The sequence below is a fragment of the Corythoichthys intestinalis genome, chromosome 14 (genome assembly GCF_030265065.1).
Source record: "Corythoichthys intestinalis isolate RoL2023-P3 chromosome 14, ASM3026506v1, whole genome shotgun sequence".
Taxonomy (NCBI): Eukaryota; Metazoa; Chordata; class Actinopteri; order Syngnathiformes; family Syngnathidae; genus Corythoichthys; species Corythoichthys intestinalis.
Window position 1 is genome coordinate 17250845 of NC_080408.1, and position 12032 is coordinate 17262876.

General features: G+C 38.7%; 1 protein-coding gene across 8 annotated transcripts in view; it reads left to right on the top strand.

Moving 5' to 3' along the window:
- Positions 1–12032, top strand: part of LOC130929769 (receptor-type tyrosine-protein phosphatase mu-like) — a 468571-nt gene that overhangs the window by 348419 nt on the left and 108120 nt on the right. For 3 of the 8 annotated variants that reach the window (XM_057857249.1, XM_057857247.1, XM_057857252.1), the window contains 2 exons: positions 675–686; positions 6750–6940. In XM_057857249.1, the coding sequence (XP_057713232.1) occupies positions 675–686; positions 6750–6940 (203 nt within the window). The remainder of the gene's footprint in view (positions 1–674; positions 687–6749; positions 6941–12032) is intronic. The other 5 variants (XM_057857248.1, XM_057857254.1, XM_057857251.1 and 2 more) reach the window with 3 other exon arrangements.

The window sequence follows — 12032 nt, forward strand, 5'->3', positions numbered from 1 at the left end:
GTTAAGTTCAGATTTTATTATGTATTTTTTTTTTCCCGAACTATAAATTGCTACTTTCTTCGCCCACTAATGAGCTGATATAAAATAATGTGGATGCCTGTGACTTATAGGCCAGTGAAGCTTATATGTGAATACAAATCTATATTCTTCTTTTAAAAAATGTTGGATGCGGCTTATAGTTTAATTCAGCCATTATTGCTCTAGATATGATGATATGTGTGGCTTAAAGAAATGCTTAAATTTCAAGGCGGTAAGGCGTAAAGGGTATAATTTTTTGTTGTTTTAATCAACCCCGAACCTGCCATTTGTTTTTGATGAATTCCTACAAAATTTTCATGACACCATTTCATAATGCCAACATTCAAAAGTTACGCCATTATGTTCGCCCTCCTTTAAATCCATGACTTGCTTGTTTGATTCTTTTTACTTTTGCCATGCAAATTGCCCCACCATCCATCAGTCAACACCCTCCCCCCCATAAAACCCTCTCCCACATTAACTGGGCCGAAGCATTATTTCAGGCTGCGGTGAGCCGCGAATAGCGTAGAATTCAAACACTGTTCCAGGTTCTCATGCTGTATTGTTGCTTATCCCCTCTTTCTCTCTCTCCTCCTCTCTTCCCTTCTCTCTCTTTTCCACAACTGTCACGACTTATGTATCTGCTATCTAAAAAGTGCCCATTAATGGTAAGTTCTCCCATGTGGGCTCCCTTGGAGGGCCAGGGTTGGGGGACTGGGGGTGTTGTTCGGTCGGACAGCGAGTGAGCGCTTCCGACATTTTGTGACATCACTTGCATGACCAGTGTTAACATTTCACTGCCCCCCTCTTCCTGTCATCCTTGTCCTGCTCCATCCCATGCTGCCATTAGTATCATGAGCCGAGCTGACTTACGGCGTCGTCACCATTCCACGCATCATCACCGCCACGTCGGACTCCCCCTCGGGCTCTTTCAGGCTTTTTTATTTCTTGAGATAACTGGTCAGCTAGGGTGAATTTGACGCTGTGTTTGTGATGCTTCTCTGCTAAAAACCTACCACCCCACTTACCACTTCGCCCATTCCCTTCCTCCATGTTTCTGGATGCACGCCCCCACCTCTGCCCAACTACATCTGTGCCTCACGTCTGCCACCGACTGGGTCTGTGTGGTTAAAGTATGAACCATAATAACCTTGTTTTCAAACACAAAATTGTATTCGTTCCAGTTGTGTAAGTTTAGCGGGAATTTATGCAAAATTTTGTCATGAATTCTTACGGAATCTATGTAACGTCACGCTTCACAAATCCAAAGCTCTATTGTACTGCCACTTTAAATTGCAGCTAACTTACCTATTAGTTAACTGCTGTTTGATGGTTGTTAAATGACTTCCAAAGAGCATCTAAGGCTAAGTTCATACTGCAGGTCTTAATGCACGATTCCGTTTTTTTTTCATACCTGTTTTTTTTGGCGTGCCCTTTCAGACTGTCTTTGTCCATTGAGCACGCTCAGGTATTACGCATGCGCACTCATTCGCAGTCCGAAACGCGATGAGCAAACCTACCCGCATGCGCAGAAGCATCAAAACAAATAACTGCACATGCTGGCTGTATGTAGGGTGACCATATTTTGATTTCCAAAAAAGAGGACACTCGGCCCCGGCCTCAAGTTCACTCAAAGATGCCTATATCACTTTATTATATTTAAAATGTGTCTCCTGTGTCTGGATAGAAACAATTCATTAAAAAGTTTCATTAAAAAAAAAAAATATATATATATATATATATATATATATATATTAGGGGTGTCAAACGATTAAAATTTTTAATCGAGTTAATTACAGCTTAAAAATTAATTAATCATAATTAATCTCAATTAATCGCAATTCAAACCATCTATAAAATATGCCATATTTTTCTGTAAATTATTGTTGGAATGGAAAAATAAGACACAAGATGGATATATACATTCAACATACGGTACATAAGTACTGTATTTCTTTATTATAACAATAAATCAACAAGATGGCATTACCATTATTAACATTCTGTTAAAGCGATCCATGGATAGAAAGACTTGTAGTTCTTAAAAGATAAATATTAGTACAAGTTATAGAAATTTTATATTAAAACCCCTCTTCATGTTTTCGTTTTAATAAAATTTGTAAAATTTTCAATCAAAAATAAACTTGTAGCCCGCCATTGTTGATGTCAATAATTACTTACACAATGCTCATGGGTGCTGAAGCCTATAAAATCAGTCGCACCCAAGCGCCAGCAGAGGGCGGCAAAACTCCGAAAAACACAAGTACACCTTTCACTGTGCTGTCATTTTAATCTGTTTGAGCGGGGCATTTGTGCGTTAATTGCATCAAATATTTCAACGGGATTTATTACAAAAATTAATTACCGCTCTTTAACGCGATAATTTTGACAGCCCTAGAAAATATATATGGCGGAAAACACTGAGGTGACTTTGTTCCGCTCTGTGATCCCCAATTTGGCCAACTTTCAAAATTGTCCGATATGCATGTGTGATACATCATTGAAAAGCTTAAAATCTCAGTTTTCTGGGGGAAGGAAAATTTTGAAAAGGAGGCCATTTAAAAAAAAAAAAAAAAAATTAAACAGCAAAACCCTATCTGGAGGTGAGAGACCGCGAGAGCAGTATTACAGACGCCATGAATTTAACGAGATATTATCGCGTACTTACCTTGTTTTGATCCAAAAACTCAATGTAGCATGTATCACCGAGTGTTAAGACACGGCTGTGAATGGCTACAGCTGGAATTTTTGAGGATTTTATGGGTGAAACCTGGGAATATAACAAGGGTGGCGATGCAGAAATCGCAGACATCAAGGAGTGGTCAAGATTTTCTTTCTCATATGTTTACCCTTTAAAAAAAAAAATTTCCAATGTTTCTTTGTTTGAATCGGTTATTTATCATCTAACATATCGGGAAAATGCGACAGTAACCAAAAAAAAAAAAAAAAAAAACAATTAAGCGATAGTTATGAGGTAGATATCCGTGACTTTTTTTTTAAGACGCCATTTTTTTCATTGTGAAATAATTAGTTTAAAAGTTTAAAATATGCAAGTGAATAATATTTTAAAGTCGTTTTTCATTTTTTAAACGAAATATGGGACATCAATTAATGATTCTAAGCTAAAAACGATAGACATTTTGAATAATAAATATAATTAATTACCTTCGTTTTATGGCTGGGTTGAAACAAAAGCGGTTGTGTGACGTCTGTAAACGGGGGTTTTCAGGGTAAAACGGACAAATAGCTATAGCAGCATATAGACATATTGTTCTATCAAACACAACAGTTGTTTTGGCTTAAAATACAGCAGTTTATTTTAAAGAAGGGTGCAAGAGCAGAAACTGCTTTTTCAGTCCTGTGTGTGTTTTCCACCATATGTATATATATATATATATACATATATAATACAGACCCATGGAAATGCAGTCCAGTCAATACACACACACACACACACAGTAGGCTATGTGCCAACTAAATATTTTTATAAATTACTATCACGACAATTGTCGTTGACAAATTGTTATTCCCACTCAATTGTTAAACTCAATCAATGTTCTAGATTGCACGCAAACAATAACCGACAATAAACTGGCAAACTATTCAACCAGCATGTTTCCAAACGTAACAGTTCAAAACTACATTTCCCATAATGCCTAGCGCAGCTTAGCTCACTGATAGCTACCCAATTAGCGAGTACCAGGAGCTTAGGCAAAATCATACTTTGCAATTAAAAGTTTATAATCAGCGGCAGCGCAACGATGCGACACCAAACGGAATTTTACAGATCAAACCAGTACAAAGCTCTGACAGAAGTCAACAGTTGCCATTAAATACATATTAATCGTTAAAATTACGACCGGGCAGGTGCTCTGGGAACATGTCACAGGCAGCAGTACCGTAGTATTCTGTGCAAAGTGTCAATTTCAACACACGCTAATTGTGAATTTCCTTTTATTAACGTAGATGACGGAACCTTGAGGCATCAGAAACATAGCTACTTAGAAAATAATACTAACATTCAACCAAATACATGAATGCAGAACAATTACAAGACTAATACAATATCTTGCATCTCTGTGTACAAATATAACCCAATACACAACAGAAGACACATGATCGACGTTAACAGGAGCTAAACTTACAGAAAGGTGTATGGAGCCACGTCTTTTAGAACTACTCTTTATTTTCGTCTGTAACTGCCTGATCTCTTGCCAAACCGTCAACCCAGTAGATGGCGGGAATGCCCCATGATACAAGGGGTAAACAGCCAAACAAGAAGAACTACTCCTTCCCTCCCTACTATTAGGAGCCACGTCAGCGTAGACAGGTGCTGCCCCACAGCGGCCGGAGGGATTCTCTTAAAATCGGTCCCGTGAAAAATCATAAAAATCGGACATTTTCATGAATTTATAAAACCCGGCCGGATGTTACGGAGATGTGAAACGAGGACTTGTCCTGGCAAAAGAGGACCCTTTGGTCCCCCTAGCTGTATGTCAGTCCAGGGTGATCATATTTTGATTTCCAAAAATACGACACAAATAACAGACATTAATAATCCCCGTATAGTCTTATATTCTAAGTTTATATATAGATTGATAGAACGCATGCACGCAATGTGCCTCCATGACGCACGCACATAAGCCTTACGTGTGTGCATCAGTTTGCCCCGACTCTGCCGTGTAAGCAATACTGAAATATTGCTCACTACCAGGCTTAACATTTTCTCCATTTTATTTTTTTTATGACTGTGGTCAAGCCCGCCTCCTGCGTGAAAGCAGAGTTCAAGCTAGGCGCTAACACTAATGCACAGCTACATCGCTGCCGTCCTGCCTGCCGCGCTCGCTCTTTACTGACGTAATCGCTGCATGAATTCTGATTTAGGAGACTTGACAGTTCAGACCGCCAAATTCTGGAAAAAATTGGCCCGGATCGGATTTTAAATAGTCCATTTCAATGCGACTTGTCCGGCTAAGACCTTCAAGTTAATGCCTCACTCGAGTAGGAGAAACACGACAAAATCGGATTTGTGCATTAAGACCTCTGGTCTGAACCTAGCCAAATTGTTTGGAACAATTAACTCATTGGCTGCCGTTGACCCCAATAGATGTCATTGGCATTGAATGGGGCCCGGGGGGGAGTTTTTTTTCTTCCTTAAATCATTTTTTTGAACATGCTTAGGTAAAACAAAACACACGTTATGTCTTGTTTCTTGAGGTTGTTTTCTTGGTGCCTGAAGTAATGTTCCATACTGTCCTTTTTTAATGCTAGTTATGACACATAATGGTTATTTTGAAGGAACACTCCAGTCATTTTGATTACCGTATTTTTCGGACTACAAGTCGCACCTGAGTATAAGTTGCACCAGCCATAAAATGCCCAACGGAGAAAAAAAAAAAACATATATAAGTCGCACTAGAGTATAAGTCGCATTTTGGGGGCCATTTACTTGATAAAATCTAACACATAGAACAGATCTGTCATCTTGAAAGGCAATTTAATATAAAAATAAAATAGAGAACAACATGCTGAATAATTGTACAGTGTATGAACAACGAAATGCGAATATACTGTCCTCACCAGGACGCTACGGCTCGGTCCTGGCTATACATCTCTCAAATGACGATGCTTGACGTCCATATAATTTGCGGAATCAATTTCGTCCTCTATACCAAACAGGTTCGCATCAACGTAAAGAAATGATAATTAGGTACTGTTACAGCAATGACACAAACGGTAAGCATGCGTTCGCTAGCATTAGCACATCATTCAAACAACCACACAACTGATTTTAAGAGTCCGATCACGGATGGAAAACACACAAAGACACCAGAAAAGATGATACACACAGGAGTTGCCTCTGTAGAGATATTTTACAAGCAGAAACAATGAACATAGGTTCGCAGCCGTGTTTCTCTCTCGCTAACTCGCCCACTCACTCAAGCTGCGTAGCTGTCCGTCTTCTTCTGGCGTGTGAGCGGTCTTCTTCACGTAAACAAGAGCGAGTGCACCCTCACGTGGGCGTGAAAGCGCCACCAACTAAAACCATGCATTTCAATATAAAAAAAGTCAATAATACAATTGAACACCCATTGCCAAAGGCAGAACGCGAACGTGGCCATAGCTATTAAGAGTTATTAAGATAACTATAGCATAAAGAACATTCTAACAAGTTTACCAAACTATCAGTGTCACTCCAAAACACCAAAATAACATGTGAAATGATATAATGTGTTAATAATTTCACATATAAGTCGCTCCTGAGTATAAGCCGCACCCACAGCCAAACTATGAAAAAAAACTGCGACTTATAGTCCGAAAAATACGGTAAACACTCTTGTGCTCAGGTGAACTGAACCGTGCCAGGGTCCATTTTAAGCAAATGGAAAGTGTGAAGCACCCTCACTGGCTTTAGGTTAATAAACTGTGTTCTCAGACAGATGGATCTGAACCTTCCCACCACATGACTCATCCTCTTACTCAAATGGTTTTGTGTTGTTGTGACCATCCATTACAAGCAGATTACTAGTTTCGGAGAGTTGTTTGTCAATCTGGTGGCTGGTGACATAATGCTGAGCAGTAAATGAGATAAGCGGCCATCTGCGGCAATCCAGAATGTCACAACATAGCATTTGCCGCTTCCAAGCATTGTGTCACCCGTTTTGCTTTTACTGTATCGGCGGCTACTTTGCCGCGCTGACTCCCGGGCCTTGTCCCTGTACTTTGCGAAGCAGACGAGAGCCAGAACATGGGCAGCGACACCAGCAGCCTGGTGCAGTCACACTCGCTGAGGAAGCGCGAGGCGGTGGATGTGCCATACCAAAGCGGCCAGCTGCACCCGGCCATCCGCGTGGCCGACCTGTTGCAGCACATCACGCAGATGAAGTGCGCCGAGGGATACGGCTTCAAGGAGGAGTACGAGGTAGGTAGACGGGTGTCCCAAAAGTGAGCCCGCATATCCAAATGCATGCCAAGATATTTTCAACAAATCGTTAAGGGAAAAGGTGGTAAAGCAGCAATAAACCCATCAGAAATGTAGGGAGAGAAAAGGCACCAAAACAACGATGGACCAATCAGAACTATGAAAAAAGTAATTGGCATAAACATGACCAAAAAAACTCCCAACAAAGGCAAGTCAAGCTCTGTGAAAATAAATGATGAAGAAAGTCATTTAAGGTACCTAAACAAGAATTGACCATTTATAATCCCAAAGAAAGTCACTTTAGGAAAATTTGCTTAAATTATAATGGGCCAATACGAATGTAAAATGTTTTGTTTAGAGAAAATCCCAACAAATAAAATAAAAAATAATATATATTAGGGCTGTCAAACGATTACAATTTTTAATCGAGTTAATTACAGCTTAAAAATTAATTAATCGTAATTAATCGCAATTCAAACCATCTATAAAATATGCCATATTTTTCTGTAAATTATATATATATTCTATAAAATGTTGGAATGGAAAGATAAGACACAAGATGGATATATATACATTCAACATACGGTACATAAGGACTGTAGTGGGCATTTCACTCTACTGTCATTTAAATCTGTCTATGCTGTCCTCCCTCCGAAGCGTCTACTTTTTCCAAAGCTAGACCGCTAGTGAACGACGCCTTAATAATCAGACTTCTTCCTTTTTCATCTGATTTATAAATAAAATGGCCTCAAACCATTGTCCTCTCAGGCCGTCGTAAAACTACAAAAAAAAAGTACACAAGCATTGCATTAGCAACAACGTTAGCTTAGCACGCTATACAGCGAAAAAGCGTCTCATACAAAAAATATAACATTTCGCTTAGTAACATAATATGTACATTCTTTACAACAACCATACTTACGGACAAATCTTGTCCAAGGATCATATAAGCACAACATTATCAGCCCGAGATGTCGTGCAGCCATAATGAACTGGCAAGAAAACAATAAACCATGTCGCAAAGCGACCACAAGAGTTCGCTGTTGGACAGCACAAAAAGCCTTGCTGTTAAACTTACCAAAAGGCAGAATACTTTCTGAGCGGGACATGTGCGTTAATTGCGTCAAATATTTTAACGTGATTAATTTAAAAAATTAATTACCGCGCATTAACGCGATAATTTTGACAGCCCTAATATATATATTTTCTAGAACAGAAGAAATTGAATAGAATTGAATGAAATTTCTGAAATTTTCAAGATAATTAAAGAAAACATCTCACATAAGAATCGAAAACAAAAGTTTCAAGTGCCTCACTGCTATTGTGGAGAACCCAGCTTAGATTCCTGTTTGTGGGTTGCGTCAGGAAGGGCATGTGGCGTAAAAACGTTTGTTTAAAATTTGTCATATGAATCCACTGTTTCGCTATGGCGACCCTTCAGGGGAATAAGCCGAAAGGGTCTGATGGGTAGCAAAATAAATTGAAGCATCAAGGACCTTAATTCTCCCAAAAAAATCTTTAAATTCGAATTAAAAGTTCATAAGTAATATCAATTTGCATTTACAGGTAGTCCCCGGTATACGAACGGGTTCTGTTCCTACACTGGCGACATAACCCAACTTTAATCTCAAAATAAGTATTCAAAATCAGTAATATACGTCATATTAATAAAATAAAGTAAAAAATAAGATATTTCTTTACTTCCTTAACATCGATCACATCATACAGTCACACCGTCAAACTATAAACACATTTAGAAAATACAATCATGACAGGCGATGCCCCGTTAGCAAGCTAGCTTATTAAGAAGCATTTGTTTTCACTGCTGGACCGGTGCCACTAATAGCTGCCATTTTCCTTGTTGAATTGCCCAAGATTTGGACCTTATTTCCGTCTGTATTGTTGTGCAGCCATTGAGGTATGTAAATATGTCTCTATTGACTTACTTTATGGCATTAATGTACGCTCTGTCTTTATTGTAACGGGGGGCATAGCAAAGCCTGTGCCATTTACCGTTTCTCTGCCTTCTTGTAATGTTAACTGGCGTTCACCCCCGCTTCCCAACGTAAAATTCAACTAACAGAAGGTAGCGCTGGCGTGAAATCAAACAAGTCCAAGTGCAGCCAAAAAAAAAAAGCGGAACGCACATATAGTATAATAAAATACCAGAAATGCATAGCAATTAGTGATCAACCATTATTAAATGAAAAAAATCCCAAATCATATACTGTAATTGCCATCAATGCTGAGAGGTGGCGAGCTGAGACTGTTACGTGACTATAGAAAAAGCACACTGAAGACAAAACTGCAGACGAGCGTCGTAAAGTCGAAATCACGTAAGTCGGGTACAGCGTAACCCGGGGACAACTTGTATTTACATAGCCCTCAATAACTTCATATAGTATGTCTCAAAGGGCTTCATAGGCCCACCGTTGACAATTATAACATCCACAGATCTGGACCCCCAAAAGAGCAAGGAAAAACCCAACAACCCCCCAAAAAAGGGCAACCTTGGGAAGGACCACATATGGGGAATCCCCCCTCCAGAATGACCAGGCAGCAATGTGTGACAAGGAGGCAACGTTTTATTTAATAAAAAAATAAAAAGCTCCATTACAATGCCTTAAAAAACAACTTGAAAGTCTGTTTGTTGTGATGAAAAACCATTGGTGGGATCTCAGGAGAACGATCCCTCCTGATGACCTAATGCTGGACACCTCCAGCATTCCCTTTGAAAAGTTTCAAAGGCATGTTTTCCACTGTAAGCTTTCATAATTCAAAAGAACATTTTAAAGAAAATAGGAATATTGACTAACACAAGATAAAACTAAATAAATTGTAAAAAATACCGTAATTTCCCGAATATAAGGCGAGCCCGTATGTAATGCGCACCTCAAATTTACTTGTAAAATCTAGGGAAAAGTATTGTACCCGTTTATAACGCGCACCCTAATTTTAGCACCAATAAATAGAAGAATACAAGAAAACAGAGCTCGTGTACAGATACACAAATGTCATTTTACTGACTGGTGAAACACAGCACAAGCATAGCACATTGGTAGTTCAAAACATTACCATAAACTGACAATATTTACGGTAATAATATGATTTGACAACTTCTCCAATTTACCAGAATCTTGGAGAAAACAAAACAGATGTGACTTTTCTTTTAAAAAACTGCTGTATAACTTGCTCATTTCATCATGATGAATAAATGTTTCTTCCATGGATTGAGACGGTAAAATGAAAGTGAGAACGTAAGTCGGAAATCCGTGAAGGGTCATCGCTGTCAACACGACAGTAATAATAGGAACTATTGTTATTTGGGTTTGAGTTTCCCGAGGGACAGATATAGTTGACGGACACAGAAAGTCACAGAAAGTGTGCTTACGTTTGTTATGGGCCGAGTTGCGGTGCTGCAATAAACGTTGACTCAAATGAGTTCAAGAAACTAAATTCTGTGCTTTATGAAGAGTGAAAAAAGCTGAATTTAACACAGACGAAATCATTCGGCCGATTAGAGTGAAGTATTACCGACACAAAATCGTGACAGCACGTACCGTAATGGTCGGCAACGGGTCGCCGCATACGTTTCTTCAACACAACGTGGCCGTGTCAATATAAAAAAAAAAATCGTTTCATATATGTATATACATATATATATATATATATATATATATATATATATATATATATATATATATATATATATATAAATATATAAAATACAGTATATGTATATTTCTGTCTCCGTCCATGTCCCCGTTTATAATGCGCACCATGATTTTACAAGTTCATTTTGGGGGGGAAAAATGTGCGTTATATTCGGGAAATTGCGGTACTAAATATATACGGGTATAACTCTAAAAGAAAAGTTTTACAAATTGTAAGGAGCAAAGGGATATTCAACAGTAGCCATTTAAAGAGTTGTGTGGGTATGGGCATGTGGAAGAAAAGTTTTACAAATTGTAAGGAGCAAAGGGATATTCAACAGTAGCCATTTAAAGAGTTGTGTGGGTATGGGCATGTGGTTGCATTACTTTGTCAGTGTAGTGCACACCTCTCTTCATCTGTGTTCTGTGTTTCGCCTGCTTTTTCCTGCTGCAATTTTTGGATAAATTGTTAATGTTCCCCTGTCTCAGCGTGTTTACAGTGTCTTTTGTTGTATGTATCGGGTGTTTTGTTTTTTTCTTTGTCTCTTAGCAGTAGTTGTGCACTTTTTTTGTTATTGAATGCTGCCTTCTTCCCATTTCACCTTCCACACCTTAAAGCATCGACCCCCCCCCCCCCCAAAATATTAAAAAATGTCAAACTAGCCTTTAAATCACAATGCCAAGGCCCATGAAAAAAGGTGACTTACAAGCTGTGACAATAGTTAACATGAGTTCAATTCTGTGGCACGGGTTATCATTTATTGTAGTCCTTTTTCTTGACAAGCATCATTAAGTACACCACTAAAAGATGAGTGTGTTTTTATTCTAACAATAGACAGCTCTGTTTTTGTTGTTGGTTAACACTGTAACTACCAAAATGTAGTCTTCTCAGGCAAAACACTAATCTTTAAAACTGGAGATGAAGATTGTTTCCTTTACAAAATGCTTTATGAAAAAATGGGAAAACAAAAATTTTCTCCCGTTTATCTGGGGTCAAGTCACGGGGAAAGCAGTTTCAGCCAGAAAGCCCAAGTCAGGAGAAGGCTCACAACAAGACACAATGTATCAAAATGCAGTGATAGATAGATATTGTAAACTGTCTAAATTCTGTACAGGAGTGCAGAGAAAAAGATGTGCAATATGCAAGCCATGCAGATATGTTATGTGAGGGATTTGCAGTTTAATTAACAGTCTAATGGCCACAGGGACAAAACTACAGTATTTCAGAACCTGGTGGTCCTACACTGCATGCTGCAGAACCTGTTACCAGAGGCCAGCAGGGTAAACAGTCCGTCATGTGGGTAAGAGGGGTTCCTAAACATGTTTGTGGTGCTTCTGTCCAATATCCTGAATGAAGGGGAGAGTATGAAATTTCATATTTAATTTAGAAAATGGAAAACTACAAACCTAATGTATAAAATACTATTTACTGTAGATAC